Source organism: Tubulanus polymorphus, chromosome 9, assembly GCF_964204645.1.
Source record: "Tubulanus polymorphus chromosome 9, tnTubPoly1.2, whole genome shotgun sequence".
NCBI lineage: Eukaryota > Metazoa > Nemertea > Palaeonemertea > Tubulaniformes > Tubulanidae > Tubulanus > Tubulanus polymorphus.
In genome coordinates, this window is record NC_134033.1 from 7,008,018 (window position 1) to 7,031,306 (window position 23,289).

At 33.4% G+C, this 23,289-nt stretch overlaps 1 protein-coding gene across 1 annotated transcript in view; it reads right to left on the reverse strand.

The window, feature by feature from the left end:
- The window catches only part of LOC141910510 (transmembrane and coiled-coil domain-containing protein 3-like), a 63,658-nt gene extending 41,814 nt beyond the window's left edge, over nucleotides 1-21,844 (reverse strand). Inside the window, exons 1-8 of the mRNA XM_074801201.1 lie at nucleotides 21,623-21,844; nucleotides 18,476-18,740; nucleotides 18,201-18,295; nucleotides 17,924-18,112; nucleotides 17,664-17,792; nucleotides 6,742-6,834; nucleotides 6,411-6,591; nucleotides 6,133-6,317 (exon numbers count right to left, since the gene is read on the reverse strand). Coding sequence (XP_074657302.1) covers nucleotides 6,133-6,317; nucleotides 6,411-6,591; nucleotides 6,742-6,834; nucleotides 17,664-17,792; nucleotides 17,924-18,112; nucleotides 18,201-18,295; nucleotides 18,476-18,740; nucleotides 21,623-21,844 — 1,359 coding nt within the window. The remainder of the gene's footprint in view (nucleotides 1-6,132; nucleotides 6,318-6,410; nucleotides 6,592-6,741; nucleotides 6,835-17,663; nucleotides 17,793-17,923; nucleotides 18,113-18,200; nucleotides 18,296-18,475; nucleotides 18,741-21,622) is intronic.
- Between the last annotated feature and the right edge of the window lie 1,445 nt (nucleotides 21,845-23,289).

Below are 23,289 nucleotides of genomic sequence, written 5' to 3' on the forward strand. Positions count from 1 at the left end.
ATATTCGCACGGAATATTTTTAGATCGAAGTGAGCTGAATGATATCAGATGGATTGTATCGGCAACAGCGGTAATGTAAAAAAGCCCATGTACTTTTGACAAAAAAAGTGTGGAAAAAAAATAATAATGAATATAGCTGCAAAGCAGCGATAACGGGTTTCTGCACAGTCTTAGAATCCTGTTCAACGGTGGATTTCAACAAAGCATTTGATAAGGCTCAACATCAGCCATTACTAAAAAGGCTATTAGGAAACAGTATCAATGATAGGTCGTTAAAATGGCTCAGTCTCTGAACGGAAACTTGTAACCGAAATCAACGGAACGCCTCATCTTAGAATGAGACGGTCTAACTAGTGGAGTCACGCAAGGTAGTATCCTAAGTCGTCTTCTGTTTAATGTCCTGACAAATGACATACACAGTAATCCAAAATATATCAGACCGAGTAAATTTCCAAAACGACCTTAACACACTGTTCGACCAAAAAACTTAATGTTCCGACAAAACCACGGGGACAAAACCAAAATTATGAATTGTCGCGGGTGACAAAACCAAAATATTGAATTGTCACGGGCGACAAAATAAAAATAATGAATTGTCGCGGGTGATAAAACCAAAATAATGAATTGTCGCGGGCGATAAAACCACAATAATGAATTGTCGCGGGCGTTAAAACCAAAATATTGAATTGTCGCGGCGATAAAACCAAAATAATGAATTGTCGCGGATGACAAAAACAAAATATTGAATTGTTGCGTGCGACAAAACCAGAATAATGAATTGTCGCGGGAGACAAAACCAAACTAGGGGTCCAGGGACACCATGCTCACATGGGAAGTGGTTTCAAATGCTCAACAATCTAACAATTTCAATACATAACGCCCTCTAGTGACCATATACAAAAACCAATGACCTTGAAACCCACCACAATCATAGAACATGTTAGCAGCTATGATTTTGTAATTGATTGTGATAACAAAATATGCCTCGTTACCAATTTAATATGGAAATACTAAGTTATTCTACTATTCAACGCCCCTGGTGACCATATGCAAAACCAATGACCTTAAAACTCACCACAATCAGTTAGTTGTCGAATAAACACTATAATCCGTGTAAACTGAGCCATCATCAGGTGGAATGATGATGATGATGGCTGTTAGTCAACAGCCGAAACGTTGTGGTTTCGTAATAATAAATTTGATAGTATAATTTCAAATTCGAAGTGTGGGATTTCTTCATTTATCTCACCACAATCGTAGTACATGTCATGAAATACAACTTTGCAATTGATCATAGTAACAAAATATGCCTAGGTACCAATCTAATAAGGAAATACTAAGCCATTTCACAATTCAACGCCCCCTGGTGACTATATGGAATAACTAATGTCCTTAAAAACTCACCACAATCATAGACGATGTCATGCTCTACAACTTTGCAATGGATCATGGTAACAAACTATGCCTAGGTACCAATCTAATAAGGAAAAACTAAGCTTTTCTACAATTCAACGCCCCCTGGTGACTATATGGAATAACTAATGTCCTTAAAAACTCACCACAATCATAGACGATGTCATGAACTACAACTTTGCAATTGATCATGGTAACAAAATATGCCTTGGTACAAATATAATATAGCAATACTAAGTTATTGTATTATTCAACGCCCCCTGATGGCCACATACTAAAACCAATGACCTTGAAGCGTCTTCAAAACTTCCCAAAATAACTGGATTCCGTCTATGGACGGACGGACGGACGAAAAGTGAACACAATAGCCTGCTGGGACTAAAGTCCAAAGTGGACTGAAAAAGAATTGTCGCGGGCAACAAAACCAAACTAATGAATTGTCGCGGGTGATAAAACCAAAATATTGAATTGTCGCGGGCGACAAAACCAAACTAATGAATTGTCGCGGGCGATAAAACCAAAATAATGAATTGTCTCGAGCGACAAAACCAAAATAATGAATTGTCGCGGACGATAAAACCAAAATAATGAATTGTCTCGAGCGACAAAACCAAAATAATGAATTGTCGCGGACGATAAAAACAAAATATTGAATTGTCGCGGGCGATAAAACCAAAATAATGAATTATCGCGGGCGATAAAACTAAAATATTGAATTGTCGCGGGCGATAAAACCAAAATAATGAATTGTCGCGGGCGACAAAACCAAAATAATGAATTGTTGCGGGCGACAAAACCAAAATGGTGAATTGTCGCGGGCGACAAAACCAAAATAATGAATTGTTGCGGGCGATAAAACCGTAATAATGAATTGTCGCGGGCGATAAAACCAAAATATTGAATTGTCATGGGCGATAAAACCAAAATAATGCATTGTCGCTGGCGACAAAATCAAAATCATTGTTTTCTCGCGTTATTTTAGTTTTGTCGTTTTGTCGTAATGTCGCCCTCATTTGCATATTCGTGTTTTGTTATCTTATCAGCCACCATACTAAAGCCTTAAGGTCGCGTAAAACTCGATAAACACTTCAAGCGACACAGCGAACGCTTACTCCGAATGTCAAGTGTGAGTCCAGCATACGGATAGGAGTGTGTTTTATACTTGTATTAAGTAAATACCTTGTGGATTTGACAATGATCGGTATGTACTGTAGGAAATAAAGAGTATTGATGGTATTGATATGGAGGCCCGCGGCCGAATAAAGTAATATATTCTTTTATTTTGATACCTCGTCGACATAACAGCTTTTCTCCGCTATAATCTCTTCGGCGTGTTTAGTTTAGGCCTACGACTCCCCAGTTCACTTATGATTTATCTTAGTAAAAACACGGTAAATTTGGTAAAGAAAAATAGGTATTGCTAAATTAACTGCTTGACGCCCGCAGCCAAATCACTGGTAGTAATAAATTAATTTGTACTCGGTTTGATTCTCAGAATGAGGAGAAACTCGCAGCTGATTCCCGGAACGACGATGTAGTGACACACGTCGATTTGTCGATGTTTACGGCTCGACAGTGCTTTTAAAATCTAAAGTAGTAAATTTCCTGTGTATTGGTATTATAATTTGATGAGGAAAATGGGTTATTGTTAAAATTAGTTTTTAAAAACCGCGACAGAATGTGCAATCTTTGGGTAATAAATTTGTTAATTTATGCTTGAATTGATAATCGATGTGACAAGAAACGTGCGGTAGATTTCGGAAAGACGACTTAGAAAAACCTGTCGGCTCTTTGAATGGGGCTCAATTTTCGATGTTTACGGCCCGACAGTGCTTTTGTAACGTTGATTCTTCAAAATTCGCACGGAGTATTTGTAGATCGAACTGAGCTGAATGATATCAGACGGATTGTATCGGCAACAGCGGTAATGTAAAAAAGCCTATGTACTTTTGACAAAAAATGTGTGGAAAAAAAAAAAAATGATAATAATAATAATAAGAAACACGCGAATCTCATTAGGGTTTTCTGTGATGTAACAGAAAACCCTAATAATGATAATAAGAAACACGCGAATCTCAATAGGGTTTTCTGTGATGTAACAGAAAACCCTAATAAGAAACACGCGCATCTCAATAGGGTTTTCTGTGATGAAACAGAAAACCCTAATAATAATAATAAGAAACACGCGAATCTCAATAGGGTTTTCTGTGATGTAACAGAAAACCCTAATAATAAGAAACACGCGAATCTCAATAGGGTTTTCTGTGATGTAACAGAAAACCCTAATAATCACGCGAATCTCAATAGGGTTTTCTGTGAAGAATCAGAAAACCCTAATAATATTGATATTGATTAGATGACTTAGGTATTACTCATAATAATGATAATGTATCAACTAAAAGTGTTAATAATATTTTCATTAATTAATAATATTGATATTGATTAGATGATTTAGGTATTACTCATAATAATGATAATGTATCAACTAAAAGTGTTAATAATATTTTCATTGAATACTACTTATATTGTAAACTCGAGTTACTAATTGCTAGTGGTAAATGCAAAGAATTCCTAAGTAGAATTATAACATATCAAGAATAAGACTCTATGGACAAAGATAAAGTAATAGAATATTTCAAAATATATGAAGAAGGTAGATTAGCTCGAATAAATGGTTATATTAGTGATGGAATAGTAAAATGTTTTTCTATGTTTTTCTATGTTATGTATCCGAGTAATTCTAATTAATTATGGAAATAAATTATAAACCGATTTAAATATGATTACTTAGTTATGACAGAACTGCCAAAATGGGTTGGATATGCTTCATTTCAATTAGGGTCGATAATGACATTAATTTCTACTGGTGTAATAACATTTTCTAATATCAAACCTATAGTTTATAAATCAGATAATATCGAAACACATGATAAATCAGATAATATTGAACAAAAATTAAGTAAAATAAATGAGTGATGATATTATGAAAAAGCCTAGATCTGAAATACAAATTAAATGGGCAAGGGAATTGGGTAAATGATCTTCTGAGTTAAAAAAAGAAATTTACTGTTATAAATGAGTCACAGAAATTATCTGTTATTTATTCGAATGATAATTTATCTAATTCTTCTAATAATGGAAGAAATAATATCTTGTATATTACAATTGGATTAATTATAGTATTTATATTCTCTGGTGTAATATATAAATTCAAATTTAATAATAATGATGATGATGATGATAAACCTATTATGCCAGAAAATACATCAAATGATAAAATCATTGAAAATAAATCTAAATTATTATTAGAGGATTAAAATAAGATGAAAAAAGAATGAGATTTATATTATAAAATATAATTCGACTGTTAAAGATTTTAGAGAAAACATTAGATTTTTAGTGTTATTCTATAACAAAGATAGAAAATCTATGCAACAATCATTGGAAGAAAATCAAATTATACCTACTGAATTACATGATGAATATTTGAATAGATTAAAAAGTAATAAAGGTTCAAAATTATTACTGAGACTATATGTATCAAATTTATATTTTGTTATATTTGTTAAGGATTCTCTTCTGCGTAAGTTAAAAATTTATCAAATAATAACTTATAGAATATATAATATTGCCTAGTTTTACGATTAGAATATTTGATATATTTCTTTGGGTTATTTAACATTAGTATCATACCCGCCTTTTTATCAACATCAATTAGATGTAATGTTTTTATTACAATATTGACACGTTTTATTACTATCTATTTCTGCTAATTTTTTTAAATGTTCTTCTAATTTCTTTTCAATTTCTATATGCGCGTGAGATTTTTATGTTTAGAAAATTACTTTTAGAAATATCTAAATTACAAATATTACAATGTTTTTTAGAAATATCAATTGTTTCGAGATCTGTTATATTATTATCATTTATTTCAATTGTATTAACATAATCTGTTATGTTATTATCATAAGTTTTGATTGCATTATCATTATTATTCTTTTCTTTTTCTTAATGTTTCTTTGATTTCTTATGTGATGCCCAATTTTAATATGATATATATTTCTTACATATATCACAATATTTTGGATTGCAATAATCTTTTTTTGAATCAATATCATATGTAGAAGGTATATCATTATTAGATGTAGAAGGTATATCATTATCATCTATTTTAGATTCAATAGTATCTTCTATTTTAGATTCAATATCATCTTCTATTTTAGATTCAATATTCTTATCTGTTTTACTTATTCTGTATTGAATTGATTATAGAATTCTACCCATTGATCTATCATTCTCATTCCTAGACATAATATGTTTTTGCTATACCTTCGAATACATATCCGAATTTTAATTTTTCAATCAGGAGTGTGGACGAGTCGCCCTCACGCCCTCTGGTATGAAAAAGGCATTTTTCAGTTACTAACGAGGTATCAACTTCGAATGGCCTTACTCTGAGTATGTTTTTCAGAGACAATGATTTTGATTAATTTTTCATATTGGAGCAAAATGATTCATTTCCATTAGCTAGGCTGTGACCGTAGGCCAGCAGTGTTGAACTTTCTCCGTCCACTGGTTTTAGGATTTGGCCGATGGACAATGCCAGGGTTTATTTGAAAATCTAAAACATAACTTACTAAGTTACTAAATGCAAAAATAATAAAACATAAATGATGTTCCTAGATACTAACCTATTAATAATTTTCCAGTTATCATCACATATTGTATATATTTATCTTGAGCCCCAACTTCACTTTCGAAACCTGCAATTATCGGCAGCAGCGCTATCAAAACACCAAGCAACACATCTTGCATGACCAATATTCCAAGTAATATTGAGCTGTATTCATTTGCGAAATCGGTTCTGTGTGAGGTTGCACTATGGTGTCGTTCGTTGTCATTGTCTAATGAGGAAATGAGTAAAGTAATTCTTTAATACATTTGTAGAATTACGCGAATATTGCAAATGTTGTTTTATTTAGCTCGTGAAAGCTTACTTTTTTCGTCATCATTCATGGCAAGAAATTTAACAATCAGTGGAGTGCTTGATAAGGATAAACAAGCCGCTAGAAAAGTACTTTCATTTGCTGTTGATTTGATACTAGTTCCTATAAGGAGACCAAATCCTATCATCACTGCCATCATTGAAACACTACCGAAGACTGCAATTTTCCATACCTACAAGAATATGCTCATTTTCAGAAATACAAGTGACCAGGAAATGATATAATATTGACTTATTTCGACATTTCACATCAATCTGGAGAATTTAGTGAATGTATGTGAAAGTATTAACGTAATCCATAAAATCAAAATTTGTGATTTTACCCGTTTCAATCGTTCCGGTGAGAACTCAAGGCCGACTGTAAAAAGTATGAAAAACACGCCAAACTCGCCGATTGTTTCAACTTGTACTGTAGACTATTAAAGAATATATAAAAATTCGTTACATGTACATAAAACATAAGTTGTGTAAACAGCCGGAGAACAGATTCTGAAACCGATAATCTCGAAAACCAACACAATCATAAAACATATCACGACCTACAAGTTTGCAATCGAATGTGGTGAAAATGGATTTGTTATGATGTAAATGGAAATAACGCTGCGAAGCAGCGATAATGGATTTTCTGCAAAGCTTTACCATGCTATTTAGGTGGACGGGAAACATAGAAAATCTAAATACATACATCGCATTGACAGATTCGAACCTAATATGCAACCTCAGTGTAAAGGTGCTGTAGAAGCAATAGTTATAGGATTTTATGTGTATGGGAAAAGATAGTGTGTGTGCAGTGTGCACGATAGCACACACTAGATGTATGGTTGGTGCGCACACTAAATGCAAATGGCTCGGATCACAAGGAGGGAGTATGTTGAAACGATAGAAAGATAGAACGTTATTTAGTAACTATATTTAAAATGTAAGGACCAATAAGGCTTGTAGTACTTACAAAATCAGGGTTTCAGGCCAGAGGGCGAGAGAGCGACTCATCACCACTTTTATTTTTATTTTATTATAAACGGGAAACAGAAAAGTATTCTTAGCGTCCATAAATAACAAAATACAATACGAAAAACAATAAACAAAAAAACAATACGAAATAAAACAAGAGCCCCAAGGGGCACTATGGTCAACCTGTCAGATTCTCATAAAATGGAAAATTATGCATTCTGTGGGTTAAATTTGTCCAAATACACGGCACAACTCATAGACTAGTCAATCCCAGGCTAATAATTTACACAATTCAATCGTGTTTTCAAAAGTAGCACAGATAGCGACTGGAGCTGGCAGGAACAAATACCTCAGATAGATCTATTCCCTAGGTCTTATTGATTTGAATGCGGAATATAATTGAATTTTCTGGAATTTGCTCAACAAAACAAAATTGAATTGGATTTGCTGTTTTATCTTGTTCAATAAAGTAAAATTGAATTGGATTTGATATTTTTTGCAGAATAAAATTTGATTGAATTTGCAGTTTGACCACTTGGCTAATTAGCATATCAAGGTCATCCATCTGATTTGAGAAAAAGCTTTTTTTCCCGGACTTTGCACAATTGTCAATGATATTTTCTGTAGTGCAAATAGAAATATTCCTCCCAAAAACCAAATTAACTAAAGATTTCGCAGAAATTAATATTGAAATACAATTTTAGATCTTAAAATAAAACCCGGAAGTAAAATGGTAGACGATACCGCGGGTTCACGTAAACACCTGCTGATCTCTGCGGCTAAGCCAATCATAGAGGAGTCTTTGCTTTCTGATTTGCTTTTTAAAACCGATATTTTTGCGATCAGATTTTCGCAAAAAAGCTCATATAAATTTTAACGAAGCCCTCTTTCAAAAATTCAGGTTCATAGGGGTTGGAGAACCAATCAAAATCAGTACAATTACAAATCCAGTTGAATAATAAAAATATTTGTCTCATGATTTAGAAGGAGTAGAAATAACATTTTCATCTTAATTAACAACATTTTCATAATTTTTTTTTCCTTTTTTAGCTTTTTATATTATTTTGATTTAATTCCTAATTGCCGAGACCATTCAATTTGATTCTGTGTTCTCGATTTTTTCTTCACAGTTAATTCTTGCACCTCTTCCACTTTGCTCATTTATTTTAGAGAAATTGTTATTATCAATGTTTGAAAATGTTATAACTCCAGTTGATACTAATTTCATAAATCCACCTAATTGAAATGATAAATATCCAATCCATTTATTTGATTCAGTCAAAACTAAATAAATTTTTTTTTAAATCGGAATATAATTTATTTTCATCTTCAATTGGTAGCATGGAATTAAATATTTTAGAATAACCTTTTACCACATTTTCTGATATATCGTCACTAATTCTAGCAATTCTCGCAATTTCATGAATCTTTTAAATAATTTGATAATTTGATCAGATTTCATTATATCTAATTCATTATAAGTTAAATTTTTGCATTTTCCAGGTGCAATTAATATTTCTAATTGATGTTTACTATAAAGATTAAATAGAAATTATTATTTGTTGTAATATCATTTAAAGCACCATTATCTTAAGTTAATTTTGTTTCCGTTATTCCTAAATCATCCAAAGTTTTTCAATTGGAACATCGCTATTTTAAGATTTCATATTCTTTTCACCTCCCTTTTATATAGCAAAAGATTAGTTGTAATAACTAAAATTTAACTAGGATGTGACAAAAATTGTACTAGATAAACAAGCTAGTTGAATTATTATTGTTTTTATTCATTACTTGTTATTATAAGTATTACTTGTATTTATTCAATGAGAATGTGGCTAAAAATGTACTAGATTAACAAGCGAGTTGAGTTTAAATAAATTCATATTTAAATGGGTGTTGTAATCGACATACCAATTTTGATCTTTTGTTGTTTTTTAATTCATCCATATATTCATTTGGTAAATCATGTGGAATAATATCATTTTCCTTAAGTGCATTTGTCATTGATTTTCTATCTTTAATATAGAATTTTACTAAAAATTTATGTTGTCTCTATAATCTTTAACAATTGAATTATACTCTTGATTCAAAACCAATCTTGTTATCCAAAAATGTCTATCAGAAAAAGCTAAATAACATAATTCCGTACCTCTAATTTTTGAATCATGTAAATTTGCACAATCATCGATAATAAATAATGTATTTGTTCCTTAATAAATATCAATTGCTATTATAATGCAATTATCTAAATTATCTAACTTTAACTGTTTTAGGATCTAATACAATAAATTTATTATTTCTAGTAATATTTTTTATTATCAGTTAGATTAAATATATATGTTAGACAAAATGATACTATATTATCAAAATAGTTTTTTATAAATTGTTTCTAAAAAATTCAAAATAAGATGTTTTTCCACAATTTGTTACATCAGAAATTAACATATTATGAGGTTCAAATATAAACAATTCCATATTCATTTATTTATTTTTAATTCTAATTGATAATATCCATTCATTAAATTCATCTGGCCATCCAACCCATTTTACTAAAGAATTTTTTTTCTTTTAACAGTATTTGTTTTAATTACTTTTTCAATTTCATATTCTTGTTCTAGTTTTTCAGTAGTTAAACTTAATTGTTCATCATAAAATACCCATCAACTTTGTCACCATCTACATCCTCTTAATTAGTAGACATATGCTTTTGTTGTTAATCCTTTTTTATTTTATATATTCTCTAGTAAAATTACGATCATATCATTTATAAAATATCTTTTTATACTTTGATATTCTAACATTTTGACCAACTTTATATTTAGTTTCACCAAAAACATCTACAAGAAATGCACCACATAAATTATTCCAAACAATTTCAGCATTTTCAGGTTTTCTAGCAACAATAGGTTTCTATCCAATAGATGAATGATTAATTATTATATCTTTCTATTAATTTTGGTAAAATATCAATCCATTTAAAAGTATCATTTGCTAAAAATATTTCCACATTCTTGTTCTTAATGTTCTAATAAATCGTTCAACAACTGCTGCTTTTTTATCCGATTTTGAGTCCATGAACTAATGAATGATGAAATTCTTTCACGTCATCAAATTTTTTTCTGGTTTCACTTTACCTGAAAGAATATTTCTTTAAAATGTTGATGTTTGTACAGCATCATTTCTGGGTAGTGGGAAACTCCATACATAACGACTAAAAATTTTTAATCATATTCGATATCCACCAATAAGCATTATTATCTTTTTAAAGATTTTTCATATCAATCAAATCTCCCTGCCATTGTTGATCTACATAACTTACCATAGTCATAGATTTTGATATTATCTTACAATTCCTTTATGTGTTGTGTATGTTGGTTTTTCTAACATAAATTCATTTATATCTTTATATTGAACTGAATTTTGCGGGATTATCTTATTTCATTTATCTTGTTTTACTTCACGCCATATAATTTTTACAGAAAGATAGGCAACTAAATAAATTAAAACACCTTTAATAGATCTTCTAGGAAAGGTAATATTTTCATTTATCATTTCATCACTTGCATTGATAGTTTCAGTTTTAAATTTATCTATATCGTCATATGATAATGAAAATCCCTGATTATATCGAGTTTGAATTGTGTTAGCAATATTTTCATTAGTTATTGTATTTCATTCTAAACACGTATTTGATTATTATTTATAACCCACATCTTTAATTACACTAAATAATAAAATTTCATTCACAGGGGCAAAAGTTATTTCAAATATAATATCTTCTTGAATTGCATATTTATATAAAGGTGCATTATTAGTCATTAATTCAAAATCTAATGGAATTTTATATTTACTACCATAGAGCGTTTTAATCAAATTATCCACGGTATTAGTTACTATTGCGTTATTAGCTTTTGATCTCAAATTATTTTGGTTTTCTCTTTGAATTCCTTGAAATATCATACTTTTTTCTATTTTCTTTACTTAACCATCAATCTTTATAATGTGCAAATAAATTATAATCAGCTAATGTCAAAAAACAGTTTCTGGGCCAATTTTAATAGTTGATTTTTGTATCAAATATCTACCAACATTATCTACAACATAATTATTATTATTACCAGTTAATTCTATATCAGCTGATATATAAATACTATCTGAAACATAAAAATTATTTTGATTTAATCTCGGAATTCTAACTTATAGAGTCTCATTTGGATTGATATTTGAAGGATTATGAGTAATTATATGATGATTACGTTCTGCTTTAATTGCCTTAGATATTCTAGAATTAATTGAAGGATCAAAACATATTCCATTCACCATTCATTAAGAAAAAAGATTTCTTTAATTATGTTTTATCCTATTCACGCATCCAAAAATAATTGCACTTACAACTGTTCTTAAAAATAATGTTATATGTTCTGCAGCAAAACTAATAATACTTCCAACAGATTTTAATACAAAACTAACGATCGATACTATAACTCCAGGTAAAGCTGCAGCAGATTTTTAGATAGTTCCCATAAATATTTTGCTAATTTTTTCTAACCATCTAAAACTTCATCTTGTATTGAATTATTATTATTCAGTTTTTTATCTGGTTTATGAGGACTTTTTAGGCTAAACAAAAATGATACCTTGTTTCTCCGCAGCGGCCGGGTCATTTTTGTAAAATATGATAAAATTTGTAAACAGTTCATTTCTATAGCGGCCGGTTCTGTTATGGTAAAATTGATCACGATTTTAAAAAAAAGTAATGTATAAGGTAGATAGGCGGCCGGCCGGGTCAACATTTAAGCTCAGCAGAGCGGAGAAACAAGGTATCAATTTTTTTTAGCCTTAGATCTAGATTTTAATGAATTTGATATAGATAAACCATTGTTGTAAATACCATAGTTATTGCTGTTAAAATTGAAAGAATTGTTATACCTTCTAATTCAAATAATGATTTCATTCTATCTTTCAATGTTAATTCGGAATTTGCTTTAAATCTAAATCTTTTAATTTGATTAGCACCTGATAATAAATCATTTTTAAAACAATTTTCTTTAATATAATCAATTTCTTCTTCTGAACGTTATTCTTTTTCTTTATATTCTATTTCATCAATTACTTGACGATCCAAATCAGATCTTAATTAATCTAATTCTTTATTTAATTTAAAAAATTTATCTTGTAAAGTCATAATTTTTTCATCTCTTTCAAATTTCATCTCAGAAACTTTAAGAGCTTAACTTCTAATACTTATCATTTCTCTAATTGCTTCACCAGAAAGTGATTTATTTAGATCAAGATCTAAAATATGACGGTGAGAAAGGTTCATCCATTTGGAAGAAATCACGACCAGAAAGAAACTGTCCATGATGGGTTTCTGTGTAATTGTTTCTGTTTCATTCACCGAACTCGCTGTCAACAAGGTATATTTCTAAAAGGAAATATACTGCGACAGGTGGTTTTGCAAAGTCATTAAAAATCAAGATCCTATTGTATCTAAGGATACAATTATTCCGATTTTGGAGAGAGAGAAGTCATAAAGAATGAATAAATTAATGAAGATTACAAAATCGGAAGTAACAAACGAACAGTTTAAAAGCGGAAGCACCCGTCGCGATAAAATGAAGATTTAAATATTACAAAATCATTATGAAAAACGAAATGAAAAGAAACAAATGCTACCGTTGATAGTATTCACGTACAAATTGTAGAATGAGAATAGAAAATTTAATTGAATACAAGTTCCGAGAAGAGCAAAGAGATTTAGACAATCAATTCGGCGGCTTGAAATAAAGAAACTGCTTAAAAAATGAATAAACTCGAATGCAAGATCCTTGCTTCCGAATAATTTGTTAATTACAAGGGTAGACCTAAGGTTCATATAAATCTATATTTTTGAATTTAGAAATCAGGGGATCTAAAAATAGTATTCATCATTACGGGACGTCGATTCAGAAATTAATTTTTCAGGGAAGAGCCGATCAGCCTTCCAGAAAGGGAATGCGCATCATCCGTGAGTGTCGCAAAAAATTATCTCATTGCTAATTAAAGTTGAAAAATAACATGTACGTTGTTTTCTGAATACTAAAAGATTCTTGATTTTATTTGTGTTCTGTCTACTTAATTGCGGAAATCCGATGTATTTGCAGTACTGGGAACAATAAAGTATTGAATAAAGTAACAATTAAGTATATTTGATGAGTATCAATAAAGTATATTTGAACTTGAATTTGAGCCCACTAGGTGGTGGTATTGGAAGACACCAGGTGGTTCGATCAACTTAATATGCTCCAGCGCCGTGGCGCTGTCGCAAAAAGGCGATTCTCGATATAAATAGTAATGGGTTTTCCCCGCGGGATACCCGCTTTGGGAAAGGCACCTGAATCGATGCTACGAGTTCGAATCCCAATATTTAGACGTAATTTATTATTCTTTGAAATAAATTCTTAGAATTTCTATTTATGATAGGATGTGCAGGTTTTGATTTGGTAATGATGTTAATAAAAGTTAACCTCTTAAGGTATTGTTTTCTATCTATTATTTGTGACGGATTAGTTTCGATGCTCCTCACAACCCGCCCCATCACGTGTCACTTATTCACGGACACGCGGATTGTATCATTTGTAATAGGCCTACCACATGAAAGAGTCCATGGCCTACCGTAGAATAGTAGGGCCTACCGATCACGCTATGTGCGATGAAAGTAGTGTTTGAATAAAACAAATTTTTAATGAAATAAACATTATTTATCATAATTAATCAATAGATCAGGTGCCGCCTAAATAATTGTTTGTTTCGTGAAATTTGTACAAAACTTTGCGACTTCGTCATGTCTTGTGACCCTGAAAATACTAGAAGAATCATCGGTAAGCTTATAAAACGGCGAGGTCAACATAGTAACAACAACTTCGGGGACTGAAAAAAAAAACTCGAAAGAATTATTTCTTATACTGATGAGTTATACTGATGGGGAGTAGCGACCGTCATTGACACCGGTTATTTATCCATTCACTATCAAATGTGACGAGCCCAATAAATGATTGCGCATATATTCGGCCTCTCAGCATTTAGCACAGCAGTTCCGAGAAGTGTTAAGACCGATCAGCGCGCTTGCTATCTAAAACCGGTGCTAGTACGATCAATATCTACAGGTATATACGTGTTCAGTATTACACAGCGAGTACCAGTATGTTGATCGAGCGTCGTCGTAGCAACGCGCTATACAGCGGCTTGAACTAGCGAGTAACGTTAATTATCTTTTAACCAAATTAGAGCACTTATAACCATCGGAATCAAATATAAACCAAGCTGCACCATCTACATCAAGTAGAGATTACCTGTGTGAAATTACAGAATTGTCGGTCCACACAAACAGCTTAAATCGTGTCATAAAGAAACATCCACAGACGGACAGACAGACAGACAGACAGACAGACAGACAGACAGACAGATATGACGACGATGCCATAGATGGGTTCGTCTGACGACGAAACCCATCAAAATGAAATGAAACAATATCATATCTCGTTACTATGGACATGTGTTTCCATGGAAGTCTATGTAACTGTAACTGTAGCTGTTTGTTGTACCGAAGAAGGCTAAATGGCCGAAATATCTACAACTTAAGATAATATAACAAGATATCTCAATTGGTCAGTTTCTGACCATCATGGTGTCACCATTGTGGTCTATAGCTCAAATGAAACATGTGGAACCGACGAAGGGGCCCAAAAGCGTAAGTCATTTCCTGAGTTATATGTGATCCAAAAAAAGCTGGAAACGGCAGTCTCTGGAAAAGGCAGTCTCTCAATTGGGTGAAACCAAATCGGACAGGACAATTAAAATTTGGGAAGGCCACGTACAGGCATTGGTCTTTCTACGAAGCCAACGCGGTGCGCGTATTATTATGAAATTTTTTTTCACCATGTACCACATGAAGTAGGTCTACCGTAATAAGCATTGTTGTAAGCACTTGAAACACCCATTAACGACTTGAAACTGTCAGATCAAACATCATACCGCATCCCCGCAAAGAGGGGTAGTTCAGCAAACCGGGGTTTGCATTGGCCTCTCTACACACAGGCACTTGAATATGGGCTTTGATAATGGATAAATATTTGATAATTTACCAGCGATACGTTGTTCCTACTGCGATAGATCCGCCATGTATTATAGTAAATTTACCCATTATGCAACGCGCGCCGGTCGTTTAGCTATACTATACAGAAAGGCTGGAAACGCTCCTATCTCCGTAATGCTTAAATCTACCCGCAGTTATCGGGACAGCGGTGACGCCACAGCAATCCCGAAGAGGCATCGCGAATTTTCAAAAATCAATTTTGTTGCCATTTAAAATCTTTAATGGAGCTAAAACAGTGTCAATGTTTCCAAAAAAATCATCTACAATTGAAATTATGGGCGCTCCTTATATTTCAGGATTAAAATTGACACTAAGGACGTACTTCGCCAATCATCGGCAGTGTTCGGCTGTCCCGATAACTGCGGGGAGATTTAAGCATCACGGAGATAGGAGCGTTTCCAGCCTTTCTGTATAGTATAGCTAAACGACCGGCGCGCGTTGCATCATGGGTAAATTTATTATAAAACATGGCGGATCTATCGCATTAGGAACAACGTATCGCTGGTAAATTATCAAATATTTATCCATTATCAAAGCCCATATTCAAGTGCCTGTGCTCTACACTACCCCGCCAGTACGGGTAGCCGAGCAAACCTTCTTTATCGGTGCAGTGGGTAGATATTTTCAACTGACTTTCTTCTTCTAAGACATCACCAACACCGCTGCGTCACGATGTGATGTACAAGGGACTCCCAATTTGTAATGTATATGATGTACAAACTGACTTTAGACCGTTTAATATCGGCGACAACAAGATAACACCGACGCTGACATTTTCTGACGCTAAGTAGAATAACCGCTAATGCGGCCTAATGGAATGGACCAATTCAATTCAATATAAAAAACGCGTACCGGTACAATAGATAAATAAACCCTGTTGAATTTTCGTAGTATCGATATCCGCAAACAAAACAAATATTATTAGGCCTATAGAATGTTTAAAAGGAATTCTTTTTATAACTGAGTATGAATAAACTTATTTCACAAACAAGGAAGTACAGTTTGAACTTGCGAATGGTCGAACCCCAATTATTCACAGTAACCGGTGATTTGGAAATTCTCGGAGCCTTCCTTTTTCATTTATCTATGAAATGGCGTTACGAACTTCCAGATTGCACAAGTCTGCGCCATGATTGGCGATTTCTATTTCCACCGGTGCTATCTTTAAGTAATTTTAAGGTGAAAATAGGATGCACAGTGCATCCATAGAATCTACGCGGATAAAGAGACTGTTATATTTCTATCAGAGTTTAACATTTCGTTTAAAAATTGTTAGTGGTCGAATCTGATAGATGATTTTTATTTGACGATACTAAGTGGAAAATATGTTAAAATAATAATCAGCAGGAATACAATAGCGTTTCTGCGAAGGCAGCCAGAAACCCTTACAAATGGCACCTGCATTTATTAGTGTTGTAGGACCGGCAATTGTAAATACAGTAGCATTTCTGTGGAAGTTATTTATTAAAAAATGAAAAAAATATCGTTCATCAATCTTTCTATGATTCTTAAACCTCAACAATAGAACAACATATATTGAAATCCTAAAACTAAAAATTACTACAGTTCGTGTGCAGTGGAGAAATAAAGTACACAACATCTTGGCGCAGCGGCGCGCCGTGCTGATGTAACTGATGATGATGGTTCATCAATCACAACCAAAGCGACAAAATTTAACAATAGAAAAACTATAGTGGAGCCAGTGAAGAAAATGGAGAAGACGAAATTATATTGATTACATAAAAAACAAATGTCATGAAGTGAATACAGTATGCCTCGACAACGAGTTGTTTAAAAAAATCATTGAATATAGTTTTCAAATTTTAACCATGCGGTGATTTGGCATTATGTATATCCTTATAGTTGAATCTGATTCATACGATGGTATTGTGCACCAGGTTTTCATTTCCTATTCTATCACCGGCAAACTGTACTCAGTTTACGTAGATTTTCCTCGTACAATTGTCCCTGGTTTAAAAGCCGTATGCGCTGATTGTAAGCAGCAAAACGTTTTGTGAAAAACGTGTTTTCTAATTTGATGAAACAAAACACATGTGGTGTGCGTTGGTGTTTAAACTCGTTAAACGGCAATAATTCCAAATCTTAAGTCTGTTTTGAATTCAAAATTATGAGGTTAAAAGCTAACGTGATTGTAATTACCTTAAGAAAATTTGCACCCGATGGCCCGAGAATTACGCCTCCAATCACGTAGCCGAACATACATGGTAAATATATGATATTGCATATGGCGCTAACCAGAAACGACACGAATACCATTGCAATAATGTCCTGTAAAATGACGAACCATACCGTTCTCGTTAATACATATTTCAGAACTGTTGATTTAGCGAATGATTGATTCAGAAAGTAACACAGCTATCGTATGTGCGGCAGGGTTGTTATACCACGGTGACTTATACCTGAATGAGTTGATGATCTTCATGAGGAACAGTAGAATCTTTGGCCTTACTCATTACGTATTGATTATCGTGTGAATCAACTAATTTCATACTTATTTCATTTGGCCTCTGTCTTGTAAGATTTGAACCTTCTTCCCCATGACGATTAGCGGGTAGGCGAATAACTGCTTCAACTTCTCTTCCATTGCCCTATTGAAAGATGATTTTTGATACAAAGATAGACGGACAGATTAAACAACTACATTTGAAACTGCTTGTTTTAATAAAATTATAACACAACCTCATCGCCAGCAATCGCTTTGTCAAATATATGATCATCTAAATCGTTTTCGAGTACGTCCGCTGCTCTGGCAACATCATGCAGGAGCCCATCTACAACTCGTTCTATTTTAGAATCCGCGGTGGTATTTTCGTGATCCAGTAAAAATATAACAAATTGTTATCGAAATAATTGCAAATATTAGTATCGTTTTCGTCTTTGAGTCAACTTCAATGAAGTATAACGAAGTTAGACTTCAAAGTACAATATACATAGTATTATACATATAATACACATATCGATAGACCGATTTCCAATGGTCTGTAAAAATAGCGAATGGCTTACTTGCACATCCTTTAAGCGATCACCTTCGGCCTTTATAATGTCGTTGTATTCTTGTTGTTCTTTCAGCACTGCATCGTTCAAAGCATCGAGCCTCATTTTACTATTCTTTTTTATATTTAGAAACTCTTTGAAATTTCCGGAAAGTGCTTCTTCCAGCCAGTTCAAGGCTTCGTATATCAAATTTTCACCGTCATTCAGTTCTTCTTCAAATATCTAAATTCAGAGGAAAGTTACGTTTACGACAGGAAAGCATTTGGTAGCTTTGGGTCCGATCAGTAGAGTGATCTGTGTGCATTTGCTGGCCAGCACACAGATCACAACGATCATTGCCAGTCAATTCGGCTGGTGATTTTTTGTCAATGTGTGAAAGCGGTTACTGATGAATGCGAGTTAGGAAATCCAAGGAAAATGTTAGAAAAATAGGGCGGTGAGGGCAGTATTCAAACCCGGGCTAGCAATTTACAATTGTAGCAAGTTTCCAGGCTTTTGGGATCCATTCTAATGCACTCCCTGACCCTGCTTGACGCAGCCATCGTAATGTCACGTGAGTGCTTCGTTGAATGATGCGTAGTTTGCAATAGACGTAGACTGGCGCGGTTCCTGAACTTCGCTGAAAAAGCTGAAACGCTGAAAATGAAACGCTGAAATTTCAGAGAATTCCAGAAAAACGCTGAAATTTCAGGGAATTTCCGAAAAACGCTGAAATCGTGCTAGGAACCGACGATACACGTTTTGAAAATTTTTCCAAGCCCGGTGTCTGCTGCCGGGTCCTAAACCGTGCTTTTGTCTTTACCGAATTTTTTCGGGTTACAGAGATACGCCTACAAGGTCGTTGTCTTCGGCTCCCTTCAACATTTCATTTTCAACTGGCATCAGACCACAATTAATAGGTTAGTAGCTTGAAGATGCGTATGGCCGGACCATAGTAGCTAGAGTGAAGAAGAGGTAGAAGAGGATGAGATAGTGGTCTGAGCTCAACTTTTGATCGATTGATGGAGGACCTCATTTCCTTGACAAGAAGAGCCGGAATCTTCAGTTGAATCAGGAGGAACAATAATTGTTCAGGACAAACTGTATAACATGATACCTACTAGCCAAAAATTAGTTCAAACTGCAGTTCCAAAAACTACCATCATGCTTCCCCAAAATGGAAAATAAATAAATAATATTTTACTTTCATTTGTCTGTGCATCATGATATAAATTGTTGTTATGAGCTAACAATGAAGTTTTCACTACATTTGAATAAATTCTTAACTACAGTAATTCTAATTCTCAATTGTTTTTATTATTGTTTGGTTATTCCTTGCAACTTCTCATTTCCACGTTTCATACAAGAAGTAGTTGAATGAAAGTACAGTTATGCTGAACCTGACAACCAATGATAAGTGCTAGCATCGAGATTTGATTATTTCGATTTTATTTTCGGTGTCATTGAAATTCGTAAATAAAGGTTCAATTGTCATTGTACTTAGCTTAGCTTAGATTGGGTTTCATGTTTCTACATTTTCTACAAGGAGGCCTTAAAGGGTAGTCCCCGGGTAGAAGTCAAAACTTGGTTTCCATTCTCAATTTGCTGGAGACTACCATCTGCATTCATACCTCGATTTGTCTGGCCTATGAGAGTCGAACAACATTTTCCCATGCACAGGCTTGGCTTTAGAGTAGATAAAGGCTAGGCACTGCACATTGTGGATTAACTGAAACTCTAAACTTTCAAAATGAAACGAGTCAACAAGAAAGATCCAATAATTGAACGTTTATCTAACTATATTAATTAACAGCTTAAGAGATATACATTATACATTATACACAAAAGAAATCAGTTCTACATTTTATCCGAATCAAGCGTTAAAGCCACAGATTCGCTTAGCTTGGGCTTGAATTCTGGTTCCATTGCATCGTATTCTATTGAATATCGCTTAGCTTTTAAAGACTACAAATTTGGTCCCAGGAAAACCAAGTAAAGCGGGGTACTACTGTACATCAGCTGTTGACTTATTTTTCTCTGGTCGAATCAAGTTATTACTGAATGAAATATAATCACTGCTGCTACAAGAAGTCTTTTCTCAGTATCTGTATGTCCATCTTAGCAAATCAACTTGGTCCATGATTCCTTCTTTTAAAAATAAGAATTGTTACATTTTTCTAACAGATGCTATGGCATTTCTTTAAAAAACCTGATGATTTTCTCACCACAGCAAATAAATTATTCGCTATTGTTAAATCCATTCCATGCGCAAAATGAATTAAAAAGAAATTAAGTAAAATCCCTTTTGTCCAAAAGCCGCATCATCATTATAACTAGCTATCAAATTTAACTTACCTCAAGTCTCCAACAGAGAATACCACAGTCGCCCATAGTCATGCGTGACGTGTTGAAAAGAAAAGTGGTTCTCATAATCATATTTATATACATTGAAATGTTCAAATAAGATTATTTCGTCTTGTAGACGTAAACCACATTCTTGGAATATTCAGCATAGTGTTTAAAGTTGGCTTGTGCGGTTGTGATAGGGTTTTGATACTCCATACATACTGTTTATGCATGTCTCTATAACCAAAAATTAGGTAGAGACTAAAGCAAAGGTTCAGGACTCGGCAGCGGTCCCGGCCCGGAAAAAATGAAAAAATGTATTGTCGGTTCCAAGCACGATTTCAGCGTTTTTCGTGAATTCCCTGAAATTTCAGCGTTTTTCGGAAATTCCCTGAAATTTCAGCGTTTTCTTTTCGGCATTTCAGCGTTTCAGCGTTTCAGCTTTTTCAGAGAAGTTCAGGAACCGAGACTGGCGCAGACATTACAGTAGTGTTGTTTTGTTTTTTAATGTCCTATCCTTGGAATTGATGAAGATTGATTGAATTTGATTAATAACCTACAACCCCTCATTATTTTCACGAAATTAACTTCTTACTGACTACAGATAAGAAACATTGAACGTCTCTTTTTAAGAAATTACCAGGGGTCAATGCGTCGAGCAAAAATTTATGAGCTATGGTTCCTAGCACTATTTTTACAAATTGTTCGATACAATATGTAGATGAAAAATTTGCAATTCGAGTAGTACGCATTTCGTAGATTTATCAATGTAGATTTACCGTAAACAATTTAGTTTGCCAATTTCGCTCATTTTCTGATAATTGAGAATTCCTCGATGACCGTTGTATAGCAGAGTGTAGACGAAGAATAACATTTTCTTTTTTTTTAAGAATTAATCTTATTTGTGGACACAATAGTCGTTTCGTTATCCTTCGACGGCTCAGTGATATTTGAGAATGTAAATTCCTTATTGGTTTGGCAGCTTCCGTAACATAGCACATCATGGCCCACGCCAACACCAGGTTGAACATGATATATCGCATTTCGTGGATTCAATGTGCCTGCAACAAAATTCATAAAATGGTAAACATATTCTGGTCAGGACAATCTTCGAAGAATGAGACGGATTATCACGAGTTCGTAATTAGGGTTTTCTGCTCTTTTGCAGAGAGCCAAATATTTTAAATGAGGATTTTATAGTTAAATTCAAATGTGAAAATGTATCCCTTACAAAAAATTCACACATGTTATATGTGTGAATAACACACATTACATGTGTGAAAGGTGTGAAAGACACAGAAAACACATGTGATTCCAGCTATCACATGTGTGATCTGTGTTGTGGAGCATATCACATGTGTGAATAACACATGCTCACATGTGTGATTCTGAAATACATGTGTGATTGAGAAATACATGTGTGATTCACACATGTGATTGGATCAACAACACAGATCACATGTGTAACCGCTAGGATCACACGTGTCATTAGAATAACACATGTGATTAACATCAGTTATTCCAATCTACAACACAGTGTGAATTTCGGATATGAACCATTCCCATGTTGGTTCCAAATTCTGAACATCTGCATTTTAGTCATAGAATCCATGTTGGAATAAGAATATTTCCATAACTGTACTCTTTATTTCAACATTTTCAACACATGGTTAGATTTTATCTAACACTGACACCCCTACTGTGCAAAAACCAAGAACCAATGTCCACGGACTAGTGAGTTTGTATTTTCATTCGGCTAAATAAATAAAATAAGGTTATGATATGTTTTTACATTCGCTGTTGAGTTCTAAAAATATATTAATATTCAAAAACGACTTCGAAAAATTAGCAGGTATTTACGGGATTCGAACCGTTGACGACGGCTAGCAAAGGACTTGGAATGAGCATGCAGGCACGCACGGCGCCATTTGCAATTATTTCGAGGATTGTCGTTGCTGTTTTTAATCAATTTTGATGGTTAATTTCTTAGTTCGAAAAGTCTGGTGTTTGAATCCAAGCTCAAAAGCAAGTATTATTGTGTTTCGTCAAATATTCATAGTCGATAATGTTAATTGAATGTACTGTAATCGGTAAAATCAGTGGCGTGTACCAATCAATCAATTAAATCAAATTCATCCAAACTTTATTTCATGGACATGATTGATGCATTACAAATATTTCATGATTGATGCATGCAAAGTACAACATGTCCATGCCTAACAAGTAGGCCTAGATTACACCATGAACTATTTTTTAATCACGATATGTCCAGGAATAAGACACTCGTTTGCATACTAGGCCTAATACTATATTGTATAATTCCTAAACTGAACGCTCAGCCGGTATTGAACAGTATTTGCCAATTCTTTCTACATAGGAATGAATCATTTACAAATTAAAATGGAATTTTCCGTTATTAATCTAGGGAGTCAGTACATTTCCTCGA